Below are 21,597 nucleotides of genomic sequence, written 5' to 3' on the forward strand. Positions count from 1 at the left end.
TGCAACTCCATGCAGCCAATGGAAAAGTCCGCTTTAGGTAGGCCGTCATTGTAAATAAGATTTTCGTTCTGAACTGACTTTCCTAGCTAAAAAAAGGTTAAATAAAATAAAATGAAGGTATTATGCCAGGAGCCGCTTGTGGATTTGACAGCTCTAACGCAGTTCCATTTCCGACCCTAGCAAAACAACTGCTATGTGGATGTCGGCTAAAGCGGATCTGATCTAAAGAGGATTTGATTTAAAGCGGATCTGATCTAAAGCGGATCTGATTTAATGCGGACCTGATCTAAAGAGGATCTGATTTAAAGAGGATCTGATCTAAAGAGGGTCTGATCTAAAGAGGGTCTGATTTAAAGAGGATCTGATCTAAAGATGATCTGATTTAAAAAGAGCCCTAACTCTTCTATTTACTTTTTTCACAACTGCCACCAGTTTGGTGCCCCGAAACATTAACAACAAAGACATAGTCAAATATATAAACGTGTGTAAATAATATCAAGAATATTTAATGCTGAAACCCTCATATTAAACACCAATGGCATTCACTAAGTTGATGGGTTGTATTTAGGATAATGTTTTCATAAAATGTTTTATTTTAAAATCATCTTATTTTATATGTGATAAGGCCCCACAGAGGCCAGGAATAATTACAGACACCTGTGGTAGTCTGAAGTACCCATAAAGGCCACTAGATGTCATGTGATGAAAATTCCATAAAATTCCTGAAAGCTACAAATATTCTGGTAGTTTACTGGTAGACTTTGCAACCCTAATGCCACACCGTCGTAGACTAGAAACCGACAAACATCTTCTTGAGATTTTCCTTCATTTATTGATGACTGAAAAAAAGCATTGTTATCACACCATTTTACACACACTGTCAATATCAACCGTAACTTCCAAAAATATGCTGATATACATTATGAGACTGGCAAGCTGGAGAGTGGAGTTAGAGAATCAGAAAATCAAAGAATAAGAGAATCAGAGAGGAAGAGAATCAGAGAATCAGAGAGTCAGAGAATCAGAGAGGAAGATAATTAGAGAGTCAGAGAATCAGAGAGGAAGAGAATCAGAGAATTAGAGAATCAGAGAGGAAGAGAATCAGAGACGAAGAGAGGAAGAGAGGCAGAGAATCAGAGGAAGAATGAAGTACCTCATGCTACTCTCTCTACCCTCCCTTTATACAGTATAGACTGTAAACCCCAGCTGTCTATAGACTATAAACCCCAGCTGTCTGTCTGTCTGTCTGTCTGTCTGTCTGTCTGTCTGTCTGTCTGTCTGTCTGTCTGTCTGTCTGTCTGTCTGTCTGTCTGTCTGTCTGTCTGTCTGTCTGTCTGTCTGTCTGTCTGTCTGTCTCTGTCTGTCTGTCTGTCTGTCTGTCTGTCTCTGTCTCCTGTGTGCAAGCTCTTGCTGAACTAAATATCAATTACGTCAGATCTTTGGGTAATTTGGGCAGCACGTTCTTTTACAGTTCCTTTGTACCTTGAAGTAGTGTGGCATGAAGGCAATGTAATAAAAAGTGTAACAGGGAGGAGGTAATAATTGTTCTTCAGCCCAGGTCCTAAGGAGTGCATGCATTTGTTCCAGCCTTGTTTTAACACACCTGAATGAACTAATCAACTAATCATCACACCATCAAATCAGGTGTGATAGTGCTGGACCAGAACAAAAGCCTGCCCTCCACTAGCCTGGAATTTACACTGAATATCGCTACACTTACAATATTCAGTGTGGATTCCAGGCTAGCTCTCAAGGACCAGGTTTGAAGAGCGCTGTAATATGTTATCACCAGAGACAGGGTCCAGGGCAGAGGCATGGTTCCCTGGTCTGTGCCGGCCTGATCACCAGATCCCTCACCACCTCTACAGTCCCAAACACGGGGAACAGTCTCTCTGTGAAGGTCTCGTTGTACGTGTAGATGTGGGACCTCTTCTCCACATCGTAGAAGGAGAGCTGGCCCTGCTCATAGTCCAGGTAGACCCCTACCTTCCTGGGGACCAGCATCTGGGCCAGCGGCGTGGAGGGCACCGTCAGCGCCTTGAGGTCTGAGCCCCTCTCCAGCCTCAGGGTGAGGTAGCCCGTCTGTGTGTTGAGGGGACTGTAACCCTTCCTCTGGGCGGAGCCTTTAGCCACGCCCAGCCGCCAGTCCCGGTCACCCACTTCGACTTCCCAGTAATGGCGCCCGGAGATGTAGCCCTCGTTTCCCAGAGCGCAAAACCACCAGCCGTCGAAGCGACGACTGCAGTTAGGGATGTCTCGCCGCTCCAGGCCACAGCGCATGCGCTTGTCATCATCAGAGAGGAAGAGGTCAGGGTTGGCTGTCTTGGGGTCAAGGGTCACTTCCTCTGCAGCATCACAGATCCAGTTCCATACTGAGATAAAAGGTTGTTGTTAGAGTAAGAAAAGGGATGACTGTATTTACAGTTGCCTTTACTCCTCAATAACAAATCCATTAGGAGTTTCACATACCATTGTGGGGAATGTAGCGGGCTGCATCTGAAAATGTCAACAAAACTGGGGTTAAAATACTGTCAAAAGTTCAATCTTAACCCATTTTCTGTTACTTAACCTCCAAGTACTCAGGCATGTTTGTTCCATTCCACTCCTTTCATTTTTCTTATCAATACCAATTGGCAGCACTTCAAGTGATTCATCAACCATCCCGGAAAACATGCCCACATTGGCACGATGTGGGCAAACATAATGGCCCCATTTGGGCTGCCCACCCTATGCCAATTTATATGTTTTTATCTATTATTTAATATGAATTGATGTAATATTTATTTATTACAATTCAATGCATACATTTGAACATTTTCAAGCATTAAAGGTATTTGATGAATGTGTCAGATTGTATCAGAATGACAACCAGGTTGTTACTACCATACATATATTTCTTACAAGACAAACTGTTTAGTTTCACACACGTCACACTTATTTAAGTATTTTTGAAAACTTCATCATTGGCACGGTACAAGATCAAACACTATTTGGGCATCACACAACAGAACACTTAAACTGCAATGAACTTCTCAGTAACGGTTGCACAGAAAGACCTGTGTGCAAACAATGCCCCAAATATTCTAATAAGTCCCTGCCTCTACATTGTGAGGTAGTAGGACTTGGGCTAGCCTGTGTTGGGCTGGTGTGGGCTAGCCTGTGTTGGGCTGGTGTGGGCTAGCCTGTGTTGGGCTGGTGTGGGCTTGCCTGTGTTGGGCTGGTGTGGGCTAGCGTGTGTTGGGCTGGTGTGGGCTAGCCTGTGTTGGGCTGGTGAGGGCTAGCCTGTGTTGGGCTGGTGAGGGCTAGCCTGTGTTGGGCTGGTGAGGGCTAGCCTGTGTTGGGCTGGTGAGGGCTAGCCTGTGTTGGGCTGGTGAGGGCTAACCTGTGTTGGGTTGGTGTAGGCTAGCCTGTGTTGGGCTGGTGAGGGCTAACCTGTGTTGGGCTGGTGAGTGCTAACCTGTGTTGGGCTGGTGTGGGCTGGCCTGTGTTGGGCTGGTGTGGGCTTAGTGTGAGCTAGCCCGTCGCTCCAGGATTCCGTGATTCTGCAACAGCAAACAGTTTTGCAAAATCAACAATTCCCTGCATATTATGCGAGGCGAGGGCTTACAAATTTGACCAATCACCACACTATTTCCGCATAAAACAGACAAATCATTGTAATATTATCATATAAAACTGACCGATCACCGCAGTACAAAAAGAGGGCTTGAAATTTCAACCAATCACCGCACATTATATGATTCAATCAAGCCAAACGTCAACAAAACGTTTTCCCTTTTCAGCACAATTTTGCGACATATTGGACAAAATCATTGCATATTGCCATGTGAAATGTCAGAATTGCCGCAGCAAAATCAAGCATACAAAATCCAGACGAAATCTTGGAGGGACTGGCTAGCCCGTGTCAGGCGAATATCCACATGGGGCCAATGGGGTCATGTTTGCTGGGATGTCACCCTAATGGCTATGAAAGGCTGACCGATTGATCTCTTGAGCACTGATTGATTATTTGTCTTAATTTTACTTAGTGGCATAATCAGCTCACAGTGGCACAATCAGCTCACATTGTCATAATCAGCACTCTGTCACAATCAGCTGTCATTGTCACAATCAGCTCTCATTGTCACAATCAGCTCTCATTGTCACACAATGACACACCTGTGATCTCCAACATCTCTCTGTCACTGATTGCTGTAACACTTGTGTAAGGGCAAGATTCAATCAGATTTGAGCTGGCCGTCACCTACAAAGCTGTTGTTTTGGCGGTGTCGGAGTTGAAACTGCGTTAGAGCTGTTAAATCCAGAAGTGGCTCCCAGCAATGAGGGGGTTCAATTAATCTGGGCACCCGTGTAGGTGTGATTTGCATTGGGTGAAAGTTGATTGCCTACCTGGCGTACCGACGGCGAAGTTGGCTCAAAACAAAAGTGACGTAATTAAACGTGTAGTAATTAGTAGGAGTCTGTTTTTCCATGCAAAAAATATTGCTTTTGATAAAAACGCTTTATCTGTCTTCCCAATGCAAACTACTTAGAAAATTCTAGTGATGTTACGTTTAATGTCAGAGCTCTGAGGCATGCGTCAAAATCGCTAAGCAGTGTACTTCAAAGCAGCACACAATGACTGTATCACTTTATCAGAAACGTGATCAATGACGTCCAAAGATTCGTTTTGTTGAACAGCGACCTGATTGGTTTGGTATAAGACAAAAAGGCTACGCTGCGCATGCGCTACAGGGTGTGGGACGTCATCTATAATCATTTGGTTGCTCTAAAATCTTTTGACCAGCAGGTGCCACTATTATACACTATTGAGCAAAGCCTTGAGTAATGAACCTATTTTCGACACAATTGGCTGGAAAAACGTAATGCTTCAGGAAGCATCACCAGAACCTTTTAATATGAATTTTATGGAAAAGAGATGTATGTTTCTGGACGATGCACCATGCTGCTTTGTTGACAATATGACCACACGGCTGTTTGATTTGAGAATGGTGCTCCTCCCTCAACGCTTTCACCTGAAGACGTGAAGGGCCTTTGCCTGGTTCACCACAACTCAGCATAATCGAATACGCTCATTATACCTATTGTGGACATTGCCATTGGCTGCACGGAGTCGCATTTAGAAATTCTATGCAGCCGTGTTTACAAGTTCGAACACTGGAATGTAATCGACACCTTGATTAGGCTTATAGAAATCATCAGTATTTCGTTCTATGATTTTCATTTTCATGGCCATTATTTCTATATAACCTATAACCTCTCATTCTAAACGTCTTACGTGCTCCCGAGTGGCGCAGCGGTCCAAGGCATTTTGCCAATTGGACTGGGCACCATTTCTACATGGAACCCTACTAATCCATCACGGTCGACGGAACCACACAAGGAGGCTCTGCACGAGGAGGCTACAACAGACTTCTTCCATCACAACGTACCTCTAAAGCCCTTCTGCTAGCTTGCTAGCCCCGGGCCCGCTAGCTGTCTGAATCGCCGTGTCTCCAGCAAGCTTAACTACTCACTGGACCCCTATTATCACTCGGCTACGCATGCCTCTCCCTAATGTCAATATGCCTTGTCCATTGCTGTTCTGGTTAGTGAATATTGTCTTATTTCACTGTAGAGCCTCTTGCCCTGCTCAATATGCCTTAGTTAACCCTTCAGTTCCACCTCCCACACATGCAGTGACATCACCTGGTTTAAATTATGTTTCTAGAGACAATATCTCTCTCATCGTCACTCTATGCCTAGGTTTACCTCCACTGTATTCACATGTCTGTACATTATGCCTTGAATCTATTCTATCGCGCCCAAAATCCTGCTCCTTTTACTCTCTGTTCCGAACGTACTAGACGACCATTTCTTATAGCCTTTAGCCGTACCCTTATCCTAGTCCTCCTCTGGTGATGTAGAGGTTAATCCAGGCCCAGCAGTGCCCAGCTCCACTCCCAATCCCCAAGCGCTCTCATTTGTTGACTTCTGTAACTGTAAAAGCCTTGATTTCATGCATGTTAACATTAGAAGCCTCCTCCCCAAGTTTGTTTTATTCACTGTTTTAGCACACTCTGCCAACCCAGATGTCCAAGCCGTGTCTGAATCCTGGCTTAGGAAGACCACCAAAAACCCTGAAATGTTCATCCCTAACTATAACATTTTCCGACAAGATAGAACTGCCAAAGGGGGCGGAGTGGCAATCTACTGCAGAGATAGCCTGCAGAGTTCTGTCATACTATTCAGGTCTGTGCCCAAACAATTCGAGCTTCTACTTCTAAAAATCCACCTTTCCAGAAACAAGTCTCTCACCGTTGCTGCTTGCTATAGACCTCCCTCTGCCGCTAGCTGTGCCATGGACACCATATGTGAATTGATTGCCCCCATCTATCTTCAGAGCTCGTGCTGCTAGGTGACCTAAACTGGGACATGATTAACACCCCGGCCATCCTACAACCTAAACTTGATGCCCTCAATCTCACACAAATTATCAATGAACCAACCAGGTACAACCCCAAATCCATAAACACAGGCACCCTCATAGATATCATCCTAACTAACTTGCCCTCCAAATACACCTCTGCTGTCTTCAACCAACATCTCAGCGATCACCTCATTGCCTGCATCCGTAATGGGTCTGCGGTCAAACGACCACCCCTCATCACTGTCAAACGCTCCCTAAAACAATTCAGCGAGCAGGCCTTTCTAATCGACCCGGCCTGGGATTCCTGGAAGGATATTGACCTCATCCCGTCAGTAGAGGATACCTGGTTATTCTTTAAAAGTGCCTTCCTCACCATCTTAAATAAGCATGCCCCATTCAAAAAATGTAAAACAGATAGAGCCCTTGGTTCACTCCAGACCTGACTGCCCTTGACCAGCACAAAAACATCCTGTGGCGTACTGCATTAGCATCAAATAGCCCCCGTAACTTTTCAGGGAAGTTAGGAACCAATATACACAAGCAGTTAGGAAAGCTAAGGCTAGCTTTTTCAAACAGAAATGTGCATCCTGTAGCACGAAATCAAAAAAGTTATTTGACACTGTAATGTCCATGGAGAATAAGAGCACCTCCTCCCAGCTGCCCACTGCACTGAGGCTAGGAAACACTGTCACCACCGATAAATCCACGATAATTGAGAATTTCAATAAGCATTTTTCTACGGCTGGCCATGCTTTCCACCTGGCTACCCCTGACCCGATCAACTGCCCTGCGCCCCCCACAGCAACTCGCCCAAGCCTCCCCCATTTCTCCTTCACCCAAATCCAGATAGCTGATGTTCTGAAAGAGCTGCAAAATCTGGACCCCTGCAAATCAGCCGGGCTAGACAATCTGGACCATCTCTTTCTAAAATGATCTGCCGAAATTTTTGCAACCCCTATTACTAGCCTGTTCAACCGCTCTTTCCTATCGTCTGAGATCCCCAAAGATTGGAAAGCTGCCGCGGTCATCCCCCTGTTCAAAGGGGGAGAGACTCTAGACCCAAACTGCTACAGACCTGTATCTATCCTACCCTGCCTTTCTAAGGTCTTCGAAAGCCAAGTTAACAAACAGATCACCGACCATTTGGAATCTCACCGTTCCTTCTCCGCTATGCAATCTGGCTTCCGAGCTGGTCATGGGTGCACCTCAGCCACGCTCAAGGTCCTAAACGATATCATAACTGCCATCGATAAGAGACAATACTGTGCAGCCGTATTCATCGACCTGGCCAAGGCTTTCGACTCTGTCAATCACCACATTCTTATTGGCAGACTCGACAGCCTTGGTTTCTCAAATGACTGCCTCGCCTGGTTCACCAACTACTTCTCTGATTGAGTTCAGTGTGTCAAATCAGAGGGCCTGTTGTCCGGACCTCTGGCAGTCTCTATGGGGGTGCCACAGGGTTCAATTCTCAGGCCGTCTCTCTTCTCTGTATACATCAATGATGTCGCTCTTGCGGCTGGTAATTCTCTGATCCACCTCTACGCAGACGAAACCATTCTGAATACTTCTGGCCCTTCTTTGGACACTGTGCTAACTAACCTCCAGATGAGCTTCAATGCCATACAACTCTCCTTCCGTGGCCTCCAACTGCTCTTAAATGCAAGTAAAACTAAATGCATGCTCTTCAACTGATCGCTGCCCACACCTGCCCGCCTGACCTAGAATATGTGGACAACTACAAATACCTAGGTGTCTGGTTAGACTGTAAACTCTCCTTCCAGACCCACATTAAGCATCTCCAATCAAAAATGACTTCTAGAATCAGCTTCCTATTTCGCTACCAAGCATCCTTCACTCATGCTGCCAAACATACCCTCGTAAAACTGAGTATCCTACCGATCCTTGACTTCGGTGATGTCATTTACAAAATAGCCTCCAACACTCTACTCAACAAATTGGATGCAGTCTATCACAGTGCCATCTGTTTTGTCACCAAAGCTCCATATACTACCCACCACTGCGACCTGTATGCTCTCGTTGGCTGGCCCTCGCTTCATACTCGTTGCCAAACCCACTGGCGACGAGTATGGTCACCAGGTCATCTTCAAGTCTTTGCTAGGTAAAGCCCCGCCTTATCTCAGTTCACTGGTCACCATAGCAGTACCCACCCACAGCACGCGCTCCAGCAGGTATATTTCACTGGTCACCCCCAAAGCCAATTCCTCCTTTGGCAACCTTTCCTTACAGTTCTCTGCTGCCAATGACTGGAACAAACTGCAAAAATCGCTGAAGCTGGAGACTCTTATCTCCCTCACTAACTTCAAGCACCAGCTGTCAGAGCAGCTCACAGATCATTGCACCTGTAAATAGCCTATCCAACTACCTCATCCCCATACTGTATTTATTTATTTTGCTCCTTTGCACCCCAGTATATCTACTTGCAAATTCATCTTCTGCACATCTATCACCCCAGTGTTTATTTGCTATATTGTAATTACCTCGCCATTATGGCCTATTTATTGCCTTAACTCCCTTATCTTACCTCATTTTCACACACTGTATACATACATACTTTTTTTCTACTGTATTATTAACTGTATGTTTGTTTATTCCATGTGTAACTCTGTGTTGTTGTATGTGTCGAACTGCTTTGCTTTATCTTGGCCAGGTCGCAATTGTAAATGAGAACTTGTTCTCAACTAGCCTACCTGGTTAAATAAAGGTGAAATAAAAATAAAAAAATAACGAGAGTGGGATGGGTGTGGCTTCGTGACAATGACCTCATGAGCAGCTGCTCACTGATAGGACTCCGGAACCACCAAAACACCTGCTATGCTGGCGTCGTCTATCCCCAGTTAACGCTTGATCTGATAGAATCTAGGCCTTCTTTCCATCACACCGACTGCGTCATTGCATGTTGGTACGCCAGAAATACATTTATTTCCAATGAAACGCTGCGTTTGCCTTGCAGCACTGCAGTGTTCTGTGTGGTGCACGTTGGATTTATCTAACGTATGCGTCAAACTGTAAGCATAGACGGCTTGACAGAAATGGTAGCAGAAGGTGAATGTTGAACTTTTGTTGCACACATATCCAGATGATGCTGCGTACTATTTTGCGCAACGAGGCGGTCAGTGTGTTCGAAGCATAACGCTTTCTTGATGACTTCAACACGTCAAAGCTCTACACACCGCTCTTCTGACTCCTCTGTTTTCTGATCAGCCACTGCTTGGTTACGTCCTCCTGTAGACACAGAGGCTTGAGTGAGTTTATCTGTGTAATGTCTATCTAATCATGCAGATTCATTGATGAATAATGAATCAGTTGTTTACATTAACAAATGAGTTATTTAGCAGACGCTGTTACCCAGAGCGACATACAATTACACACTACAAAATGAGGGTTTCTCAAGGGTTCTTTGGGAAGTTGATGGTTCTATGTGGAACCATACTGACCCAAAGAAGCCCTTCAATGTTATTTGCAGTTCAAAAAAGGGTTCTTTCGTCTTTTAGTGATAATTAGAATGTTTTGGGGAGTGGTTTGTGCACAGCTCTTTTTGTGCAACCGTGAGTGAGCGTGTCCTTCCAGTTTATCTAATATGTTGTCTTATGTTAGTTAATGACATGTATGTCTATGGCCAATGACAGAGTCATTCGAAAGACTCATGTATGGCCTTGTGCTAATTGAGAATGGTTGACTAAATCAATAGTTCTCAATTCTATCCTCAGCGACCCCCAGCTGTTCCAGAGCTAGAACACCTGATTCAACTTGTTAATAAACATAATAATAATTGATAATAATAATAATTGAACAATATAATATGTTTATTAAACCAGAATAAAAACCCTGTATGGTTCTACAACAAACCTTGAGAGGAAGGAAGGTTCTTTATAGAACCATTATTTGTAAAGGGTATATCAAGAACCATAAAAAAATGTTCTATTTAGACCCAAAAAGTGTTGTAACCATAGCGGAACCCTTTTTGGTGCTATATAGAACCTTTTTTATTTTTATTTTTTATGGTTCTTTATAGAACCTTAGGAAAGGGTTCTTTATAACAGCATACATGCTGCAAATTCAGTGCAAGTCGGAAAAGAAAAGTGTGAGTTCAAGAAAGGCAAAGGTGTTATTATTGTTTTGGTTCAGTCATAGAAACACACACACCTTGTCAGGGCTGTCTGCACTCAGCACCACCCACATGACCAGCTCCATGGCTGAGAGAAGGTTCGGCAGACGCCCCCTCCTCCACTGGAACTCCAGATCATCCAACATCATCAATACAGGCTCACCGGGCCAGATACTGGGCTGGAGGGGGAGGGAAGTCCATATGGTTATTACTTTATATAGTAAGAAATGAAAACAGGGAAGTTGGAGGGAGTCTTCCATTACTGGTCCATATTGCAACATAATAAGTCCATCATATGCACACTAATGCAACACAGGAGACTGAAGAAGGAAAGATGAGGATGAGCTGCTCCTTAATCACAGAGGAGTCAGAGAGCGAGAGAGAGAGAGAGAGAGAGAGAGAGAGAGAGAGAGAGAGAGAGAGAGAGAGAGAGAGAGAGAGAGAGAGAGAGAGAGAGAGAGAGAGAGAGAGATATGAATATAGTAGGGTAGTAAACTCTTTAGTAATATTTTGGACACTTGGATTCTCTGCCTCTGACCTTATTACAGGGGCTGGGTCATTGGCTTACTAGTGCTCTTCCATGCCATCCCTAGGAGGGGTGCATCATGTCTTGCCAGGCTTTTTTCGCTATACTCGACTTGAGTGGGTTGAGTCACTGACGTGATCGTCCTGTCCTGTTTTGCAACCTCAGACTCGTGCGGTGGAGGAGAGCTTCGTGGGCTATACACAGCCTTGTCTCAGGGTAGTAAGTTGGTGGTCTGTTGATATCCCTCTAGTGGTGTGGGGGCTGTGCTTTGGCAAAATGGGTGGGATTATAACTCCACCCGGCACAGTCAGAAGAGGACTGGCCACCCCTCAGAGCCTGGTTCCCTTCTAGGTTTCTTCCTAGGTTCCTGCCTTTCTAAGGAGTTTTTCCTAGCCACTGTGCTTCTACATCTGCATTGCTTGCTGTTTGGGGTTTTAGACTGGGGTTCTGTATAGCACTTTGTGACATCGGCTGATGCAAAAAGGGCTTTATAAATACATTTGATTTGATTTGACTCTAGTGACCCAATCACTCCCATGTTCCTTACCTCCGGTCTGTTTCTGAGCTGGTGTGTCCAGTCCATGATGACCCGTTTGTGGGTTCCGATGTCATACTCTCCCCCTGTCTTCCAGTCCCTCTTCTCTGTCTGCATGCTCCTCAGCTGCACAATCAAAAGACAACAGTCCGTAAAGAGATCATGAAGTAAAAACTGCAATAACAAGTCTCAGAGGTCTAATAATAGTTTATCAACAAAGAAAACAATGACAAAGGATTAAGTTAAAGGAAAAAAAGGCTTTTTAAAGTAAAACTATCAAATAGCTTTCAAACAACAGTGCTCACCTGGCCTCTCTTCTCTAGCACGGCAGCCCACTCCACTATGAAGTGTCTACACACACTGGGAGGCCAGTTGTCTTCACTGGTCCAGATGTGGGCTAGGACCTTCGACCTCTGAGAAGATAATAGTAGAGAGAGCGTGGTTGTTTGCTTGTGTGTGTGTCTTCGAGGATGTGTGTGTGTGTGTGTCCTTGTGGATGTGTGTGTGTGTGTCTTTGTGGATGTGTGTGTGTGTGTGTGTGTGTGTGTTATGTGTGTGTGTGTGTGTGTGTGTGTCTTTGTGGATGTGTGTGTGTGTCTTTGTGGATGTGTGTGTGTGTGTCTTTGTGGATGTGTGTGTGTGTCTTTGTGTGTGGATGTGTGTGTGTGTCCTTGTGGATGTGTGTGTGTGTCTTTGTGTGTGGATGTGTGTGTGTGTCCTTGTGGATGTGTGTGTGTGTGTGTCTTTGTGGATGTGTGTGTGTCTTTGTGGATGTGTGTGTGTGTGTGTGTGTGTGTGTGTGTGTGTGTGTGTGTGTGTGTGTGTGTGTGTGTGTGTGTGTCTTTGTGGATGTGTGTGTGTGTCTTTGTGGATGTGTGTGTGTGTGTGTGTGTCTTTGTGTGTGGATGTGTGTGTGTGTCCTTGTGGATGTGTGTGTGTGTGTGTCTTTGTGGATGTGTGTGTGTTCTTTGTGGATGTGTGTGTGTGTGTGTGTGTGTGTGTGTGTGTGTGTGTGTGTGTGTGTGTGTGTGTGTGTGTGTGTGTGTGTGTGTGTGTGTGTGTGTGTGTGTGTGTGTGTGTGTGTGTGTGTGTGTGTGTGTGTGTCTTTGTGGATGTGTGTCTTTGTGGATGTGTGTGTGTCTTTGTGGATGTGTGTGTGTGTCTTTGTGTGTGTGTGTGTGTGTCTTTGTGGATGTGTGTGTGTGTGTGTGTCTTTGTGTGTGTGTGTGTGTGTCTTTGTGGATGTGTGTGTGTGTGTGTGTCTTTGTGGATGTGTGTGTGTGTCTTTGTGTGTGTGTGTGTGTGTGTGTCTTTGTGGATGTGTGTGTGTGTGTCTTTGTGAGTGTGTGTGTGTGTACCTGGCACAGTCTGTTGAGATCCCTGGCCAGTTCCATTATGAACAGCTGACTCTCCACTAAAGGTTCTTTCTTCTCATCCGTCCCTTTCTTACGAGACTCCTAGAACAGAGGGAGCAATGGATGAGAGAGACAAGGAGAGGGAAGGGTGAAGGGAAAATGACATTCATCAATCATGCAGCACTGCTACACAGATAAAGCACAGATGGGAAATGAACCAATCCTTTGTTTCTCTTGAATACATCTTGACAAGGACAGACATCAGTGCTATTAAGGGTTGTCTGAGAGTTGATAGGTGTCCAAAGGTCCTACCTTGAGGCGGATCTTGATTTTCTGGGCCGGCTCAATGAAGAACTGGAGGCACTCCTTCATCATCTTGGCAGCTGGGGGGGAGAGAAAGGCCCTCTGGCACAGACATACATAGCTTCAGTACTCTGGCACAGTGATACACAGCATAAATACTCTGGCACAGTGATACACAGGTTCAATACTCTGGCACAGACATACACAGCTTCAATATTCTGGCACAGTGATCCACAGCATCAATATTCTGGCACAGTGATACACAGCTTCAATTCTCTGGCACAGACATACACAGCTTCAATATTCTGGCACAGTGATCCACAGCATCAATACTCTGGCACAGTGATACACAGCATCAATATTCTGGCACAGACATACACAGCTTCAATATTCTGGCACAGTGATCAACAGCATCAATACTCTGGCCCAGACATACACAGCTTCAATATTCTTGCACAGTGATCCACAGATTCAATACTCTGGCACAGACATACACAGCATCAATATTCTGGCACAGACATACACAGCTTCAATATTCTGGCACAGTGATCGACAGCATCAATACGCTGGCACAGAGATACACATCTTCAATATTCTGGCTCAGTGATCCACAGATTCAATACTCTGTCACAGAGATACACAGCTTTATTATTTGCTGGCACTCCTTCTATCAGTGTTGAGCCTGAGTTATAGCTGACTGGGCTCCAATGGCAGCTCAAATCAATGAGAAGGCAAAATACGGAAATGTGTGTGTGTGTGTGTGTGTGTGTGTGTGTGTGTGTGTGTGTGTGTGTGTGTGTGTGTGTACTGCACAACTTCTAAATCACTACATTGCAGTAGAGGTCCTCTGTGGGCTCATTAGGACGGCCTCACCTAAAACTGGCCTGGCTTGACACAGAGAGAGAGAAAGATACAGAGAGAGAGAGAGAGAGAGAGAGAGAGAGAGAGAGCGGGGGTGTGAGAGAGACGAAAACTGCAGAGTAATATGTTTTCAGGATGTGTGTGTGTGTGGGTCGATGCATCTTAATTATGGCCTTGGTGTCAGGCAGATATCCCAAGGAGATGTGAAGCTGCAGCTGAGAGTGTTTTCACAGCCCACAGAACGACCGTGTTGAATCAGCAGCACCCCCTTTTCCTGCACCCTGCAGCTAGTTTGATGTCGTAGAGGGATTTGCTGAACCTTTTACGATGAAGGCAATAGCCGGAAAGAGCCAAATATGATCATTAACTTTCCAAGGAGAACACAGTAGAATGCCCATGCTGCTGGGTGTTTGGAAATAATCGCAAACAATGGATTTTCACGGCTACACTCTAAAAGATTTCCTGTAAAACGTACTGGCAGTAATTGACCAGTAAGTTATTGTAATTTATTTTACAGTACAGCTACTGTAATCCATTTTACAGTACCAAAAATGTTAGTGTAATCTCATTTACAGTATATTACTGGAATAACCCACGCAGCGGCATATTACCCAGTGTTCTTTGCAAGTTTTCATTTTTACATTTAGGTCATTTAGCGGGCACTCTTGTCCTCAGCAACTTACAGTCAGTCCATTCAACCAAGGTTGATAAAAAAAACGTGTCATAGCAAGTAAAATGTTACTGAAAATGTTATTGTAGTTAGGGATACATTGGTCTTCAAAATAATTGTAATTACAACAAGATATCTTATGATAAATCTCTGACCATCCTTGGTTAGTGCCAATCCAATACTGAGATATTCACTGGATGTGATTACAGGACGAAACAGATCAAATGGACAGGGGTAAATATTCAACAATGTAAATGGTTTAAAGGTCCTCAACAGTCATTCTGAAAAGTACTTTTTCTGTCATGGCTAACTACCAGGAAGTTTGAAAAGACAGGCTGAGTGGGTGGGGACCTTATATTCATGAGCTTGACTTGACTGACAGCTCTTTGAAACGCCTCTATGAAGCAACATGGATGCAGTGAGCAGGGTTGCAGTAAAATCAACTCAAGCAAATTTGGTGATACACAAAGCAACTCAAACAACATTTAAATTACATGAATGATATAAAAAAAGTATACATCTCCTGTTTGGCATGTCTGTTGTGATGCGGTTCACCACAGCACTGACGGATGTGTTGACTTGACAACTGCGTCTGAGTTTTGAACTACCCTTCCCCCCGTTTTGTTCCATGCTGGCTGAAGACCAAGCTAACAAGTAACTAGCTAAAACCAGACACAGATTGCATGATGGCGCTGCCGGAGATGGCAGCATCGCGACTACCTCTTAGGAAACTCTGCAGTATTTTGTTTGTTTATGTACTATTTTTTACGTAATTAGCTCAGGAATTGTTTTGTGTCATTACATACAGCCGGGAAGAACTATTGGATATTAGAGCAGCGGTAACTCACCAGAACTTCCAGCATTACGACTTCCCTGGAGCAGATCCTTTGTTTGCTCCCCCCAGATCAATTGAACTTATTTCAGAGGCTGACCCAAAACAACACAGGTGAAGGAGAGGTACTCGGGGTGGTCTTCTGGTCCAACTTAGGAAGCGTGCACACCACCCACTGCTCCCGAGTATTTTACTCGCTAATGTCCAATCTCTGGATAATAAAGTTGATGAGCTCAAGGCGACAGTTGCTTTTCAGTGAGACACCAGGGATTGTAACATACTCTGCTTCACGGAAACATGGCTCTCTCGAAATATACTGTCTGACTCTGTAAAGTCAGTTGGGTTCTCAGTACATCGCGCAGACAGGAACAAACATCTCTCCGGGAAGCAGAAGGATGGAGGTATATGTTTTATGATTAACAACTTATGGTGTAACTGTGATAACATACAGGAACTCAAGTCCTTCTGTTCACCCGACCTAGAATATCTCACAATCAAATGCCGACCGTACTAACTCCAGAGATAATTTTTCGTCAATAATAGCCACAGCGGTCTACATCCCCCTCAAGCCGATACCACGACGGCCCTCAAAGAACTTCACTGGACTTTATGCAAACTGGAAACCACATATCCTGAGGCTGCATTTATTGTAGCTGGGTATTTTAAGAACGCAAATTTGAGGAAAAGGCTCACGAAATTCTAACAACATATTGATTGTTGTACTCGCACTGCTAAAACTCTTGACCATTGTTATACTACCTTCCAGAATACATATAAGGCCCTCCCCCGCCCTCCATTCGGCAAATCAGACCACGATTCTATCTTGCTCCTCCCCTCCTATAGGCAGAAACTCAAACAGGAAGCATCCGTGGACTATTCAACGCTGGTCTGATAAATCGGAATCCACGCTTCAAGATTGTTTTGATCACGCGGACTGGGACATGTTCAGAGTAGCTTCAGAAAATAATATCAACACATATACCGATACGGTGAATGATGTTGTAAACACTGTGACTATTAAAACCTACCTCAGTCAGAAACCGTGGATAGATGGGAGCATTCGCGCAAAACTGAAAATGCGGACCACCGCATTTAACCAGTGCAAAAAGACTGGGAATATGGAAGAATACAAACAGTGTAGTTATTCCCTCCGCAAAGCAATCAAGCAGGCTAAACATCGGTATAGGGAAAAAGTTGAGTCCCAGTTCAACAGCTCAGACACAAGACGAATGTGGCAGGGTCTACAGACAAATCACAGATTATAAAAGGAAAACCAGCCACGTCCCAGACACCGACATCTTGCTTCCCGGACAGGCTGAACACATTCTTTGCTTGTTTTGAGGATAATACAGTGCCACCGACGCGGCCCGCTATCAAGGACTGTGGGCTCTCCTTCTCCGTGACCGATGTGAGTAAGACATTTAAGCGTGTTATCCCTCGCAAGGCTGCCGGCCCAGATGGTATCCCTAGCTACGTCTTCAGAGCATGAGCAGACCAACTGGCTGGTGTGTTTACAGATATATTCAATCTCTCCGTATCCCAGTCTGTTGTCCCCATATGCTTCAAGATGGCCACCATTGTCCCGGTACCTAAGGAAGCAAAGGTAATTGAACTAAATGACTATTGCCCCGTAGCACTCACCTCAGTCATCATGAAGTGCTTCAAGAGACTAGTCAAAGATCTTATCACCTCCACCTTACCCGCCACCCTAGACCCACTTCAATTTGCTTACCGCCCCAATAGATCCACAGACGATGCAATCGCCACCACAATGCACACTGCCCTGTCCCATCTGGACAAGAGGCATACCTACAGTTGAAGTCGGAAGTTTACATACACGTTAGCCAAATACATTTAAACTCAGTTTTTCACAATTCCTGACATTTAATCTGAGTAAAAATTCCCTGTCTTAAGTCAGTTAGGATCACCACTTTATTTTAAGAATGTGAAATGTCTGAATAATAGTAGAGAGAATGATTTATTTCAGCTTTCATTTCTTTCATCACATTCCCAGTGGGTCAGAAGTTTACATACACTCAATTAGTATTTGGTAGCATTGCCTTTAAATTGTTTAACTTGGGTCAAACGTTTCAGGTAGCCTTCCACAAGCTTCCCACAATAAGTTGGGTGAATTTGGCCCATTCCTCCTGACAGAGTTGGTGTAACTGAGTCAAGTTTGTAGGCCTCCTTGCTCGCACACGCTTTTTCAGTTCTGCCCACAAATTTTCTATGGGATTGAGGTCAGGGCTTTGTGATGGCTGCTCCAATACCTTGACTTTTTTGTCCTTAAGCCATTTTGCCACAACTTTGGAAGTATGCTTGGGGTCATTGTTCATTTGGAAGACCCATTTTCAACCAAGCTTCAACGTCCTGACTGATGTCTTGAGATGTTGCTTCAATATATCCACTTAATTTTCTTTCCTCGTGATGCCATCTATTTTGTGAAGTGCACCAGTCCCTCCTGCAGCAAAGCACCCCCACAACATGATGCTGCCACCCACGGTTGGGATGGTGTCCTCGGCTTGCAAGCCTCCCCCTTTTTCCTCCAAACATAACGATGGTCATTATGGCCAAACAGTTCTATTTTTGTTTCATGAGACCAGAGGACATTTCCCCCATAAAGTACCATCATGTCCCCATGTGCAGTTGCAAACCATAGTCTGGCTTTTTTTATGGCGGTTTTGGAATAGTGGCTTCTTCATTGCTGAGCGGCCTTTCAGGTTATGTAGATATAGGACTTGTTTTACTGTGGATATAGATACTTTTGTACCTGTTTCCTCCAGCATCTTCACAAGGTCCTTTGCTGTTGTTCTGGGATTGATTTGCATTTTTTTGCACCAAAGTACGTTCATCTCTAGGACACAGAACGCGTCTCCTTCCTGAGCGGTATGACGGCTGTATGGTCCCATGGTGTTTATACTTGTGTACTATTGTTTGTACAGATGAACGTGGTACCTTCAGGCGTTTGGAAATTGCTCCCAAGGATGAACTAGACTCGTGGAGGTCTACAATTTTTTTCTGAGGTCTTGGCTGATTTCTTTTGATTTTCCCATGATGTCAAGCAAAGAGGCACTGAGATTGAAGGTAGGCCTTGAAATACATCCACAGGTACACCTCCAATTGACTCAAATTATGTCAATTAGCCTATCAGAAGCTTCTAAAGCCATGACATAATTTTCTGGAATTTTCCAAGCTGTTTAAAGGCACAGTCAACTTAGTGTATGTAAACTTCTGACCCACTGGAATTGTGATACAGTAAATTATAAGTGAAATATTCTGTCTGTCAACAATTGTTTTGAAAAATGACTTGTGTCATGCACAAAGTAGATGTCCTAACCGACTTGCTAAAACTATAGTTTGTTAACAAGAAATTTGTGGAGTGGTTGAAAAACGTGTTTTAATGACTCCAACCTAAGTGTATGCATTCGTAGTCACGGGCGCAACAAATTTAGCTTCTTACAAGGAACGCCTTAAAATATGTTAATGATACAGAGACTCTTTCCCCATTCACCTCATTTTCCCACAATGCACCATAATTAATACTGTAAAACACATTTACGGTTATTTTACTGTTGAAATTACAGAAAGGTCTTAAAGTGTGCTGTAAAATATTGCACTGGTCATCCCCAAAGCCAACACTTACTTCGGCTGCCTTTCCTTCCAGTTCTCTGCTGCCAATGACTGGAAACGAATCTCTGAAGCTGGAGTCTTATATCTCCCTCTCTAACTTTAAGCATCAGCTGTCTGAGCAGCTTACCGATCACTGTACCTGTACACAGCCAATCTGTAAATAGCCCATCCAACTACCTCATCCCCCATATTATTACTTACCCTCTTGCTCTTTTGCACCCCAGTATCTCTACTTGCACATCATCATCTGCACATCTATCACTCCAGTATTAATGCTAAATTGTAATTATCTTCGCCTCTAGGGCCTATTTATTGCCTACCTCCCTTCTCTTTTACATTTGCACACACTGTACATAGATTTTTCTATTTTTATTTTATTTTGTGTTATTGACTGTACGTTTGTTTATGTGTAACTCTGTGTTGTTGTTTTTGTCGCACTGCTTTGCTTTCTCTTGGCCAGGTCACAGTTGTAAATAAGAACTTGTTCTCAACTGGCCTACCTGGTTAAATAAAGGTGAAATCAAAAAAATGAACAGTGTTTTACTGTGCATTCTACAGTAATCTAATGTAGTCAGTTTATACAGTTGATTAATACAGTAAGATACTGATAAAATTACAAAAACAGCTGACAGTGTAGTTGGCTGTTGGGGCACTATGACATCACCTTACAATAATCCCTTGAAAGGATTTTTGACCTTTTGCCTGTCCACGACCATTCTCTTGCCTACCCCTTTTGGATTGTTAATAAATATCAAAGACCCAAACCATCTGCCTCCCGTGTCTGCATCTGGGTCTCGCCTGGTGCCCTTATTACATTTCAACATTGTTTTATGTATTTGACAATTTGGTACTTTAATCCACCTTGGCAGGCACTTTTGGTCACAATGCTCATTCCTCTAGCAGTAACTGGAGCTAGCGCTTTAATCATTGCAGGCTGCTGCATTAGCCTCTGTCATTAAGAGCGAGACATATACCCTTGCTTGTGGGAATGGCTTGTCTCGTTATTGTACGTCTATTTATCCGCTGGTTTTTATATCCATTCATCCTGATCCATTAAACCTCATAGCACAACAAACTGCTTAATACTATTTTAGAAATATACTTTTCTTTCTTCAAACATGCATACAACATTATGTAAAAGTATCATAATGTCTAAAAATGTTGAATTACCCACAATCCTCTAAAAACAGAGCCATGTGCCACTATTAAATATTAATAACTGGCAAAAAACAAGTTATTCATATTTAATAGTGGCACGTGGCTCTGCAAAAAACGTCATAATTCTATATCAGTACAACACAAATAAATCAAGAAGAAATATGTCTGACTACTACTTTATTATTTTAAACAAAGACGTAAAACATAATTAGAATCAAGTAAGAACCACTTATTTAATACACGTTAGATCGACTTTATAATATGAATCATAACTTGCAAAAACTCAACTTTAGATTAGCCGAACACAAATAAATAGTTATATTTACTCAATAACCTAATATTTGTTAACAGTACTCAACAACATTCAATTATAAATCTTATTGAAATCTGAGTTAGTACCACTTATGATTTGAGTTCTACTGACTGTCCGATATGTTTGAGTAGCCACTACTCAATTTCTCTAATGAGTTAGACAGTTATTTCCCATGCATAACATCACATGGATTCGCAATAGGCTGTAATTGTGTAGCCTATACAATGACACATTTTCACATTTCAAGACAACTGTTTTCGGGTGGTTTATTGCGCCTAAACACGAATACATTCTTCACATAAAATGGTGCATCTCCACTAATGTAAAACAGCAGAGCAGGAATCAACCCCTCCCCATGAGTTCCCGGAGACACAAGTTAACACGATTTCACTTTCGGGTGGTTTATTGAGCCCAAACATGAATAAATGAATTACATAGGTTGGTGCATCTCCACTAATGTGGCTACTCAAACATATCGGACAGTCAGCAGATGACAACCGCTCGTCCTGAGCGCACAGAATAAACACAAGTAAACACAATTTAACTTTCAGTGCGCAATATACAGAATGCATAGGTATTAGGAAAACCTTTAATAAGATCAATAGCCACATTGAATGCAGCAGAAAGACTTACCTTGGGAATCCACGGGGAAAATAATAGCTAGTCCACTATTCTGATCAGAAAACCACGTTTTTTTCTCCTTCGGTGTGACTAACTAGCCTACTATACACCTCACTATCTCTTATACATACATGCGACCAGGCTCCATCTACTGCAACTGGATTGAGTCACTGAGCACCCCGTTGTCCGAATCAAAGTTCGGACGTTTCCGACAAGTTGACGAATAGCCTGAGGAAACGGTTGGACGTCTCACGC

The 21,597-nt window shown here is 43.6% G+C and overlaps 1 protein-coding gene across 1 annotated transcript; it reads right to left on the minus strand.

The window, feature by feature from the left end:
• Positions 1 to 809: 809 nt before the first annotated feature.
• On the minus strand, positions 810 to 21,552 carry LOC106578872 (uncharacterized). The gene is made up of 9 exons (XM_014158108.2): positions 21,355 to 21,552; positions 13,267 to 13,359; positions 12,958 to 13,056; positions 11,905 to 12,012; positions 11,612 to 11,725; positions 10,577 to 10,717; positions 9,604 to 9,655; positions 2,470 to 2,496; positions 810 to 2,372 (listed from the first exon to the last, which is right to left on the minus strand). Exons 2-9 carry the CDS (start codon positions 13,327 to 13,329, stop codon positions 1,786 to 1,788), a joined length of 1,191 nt encoding a protein of 396 aa, XP_014013583.1. The 5' UTR covers positions 13,330 to 13,359; positions 21,355 to 21,552; the 3' UTR covers positions 810 to 1,785.
• Between the last annotated feature and the right edge of the window lie 45 nt (positions 21,553 to 21,597).

This window comes from Salmo salar, chromosome ssa19 (genome assembly GCF_905237065.1).
Source record: "Salmo salar chromosome ssa19, Ssal_v3.1, whole genome shotgun sequence".
Taxonomy (NCBI): Eukaryota; Metazoa; Chordata; class Actinopteri; order Salmoniformes; family Salmonidae; genus Salmo; species Salmo salar.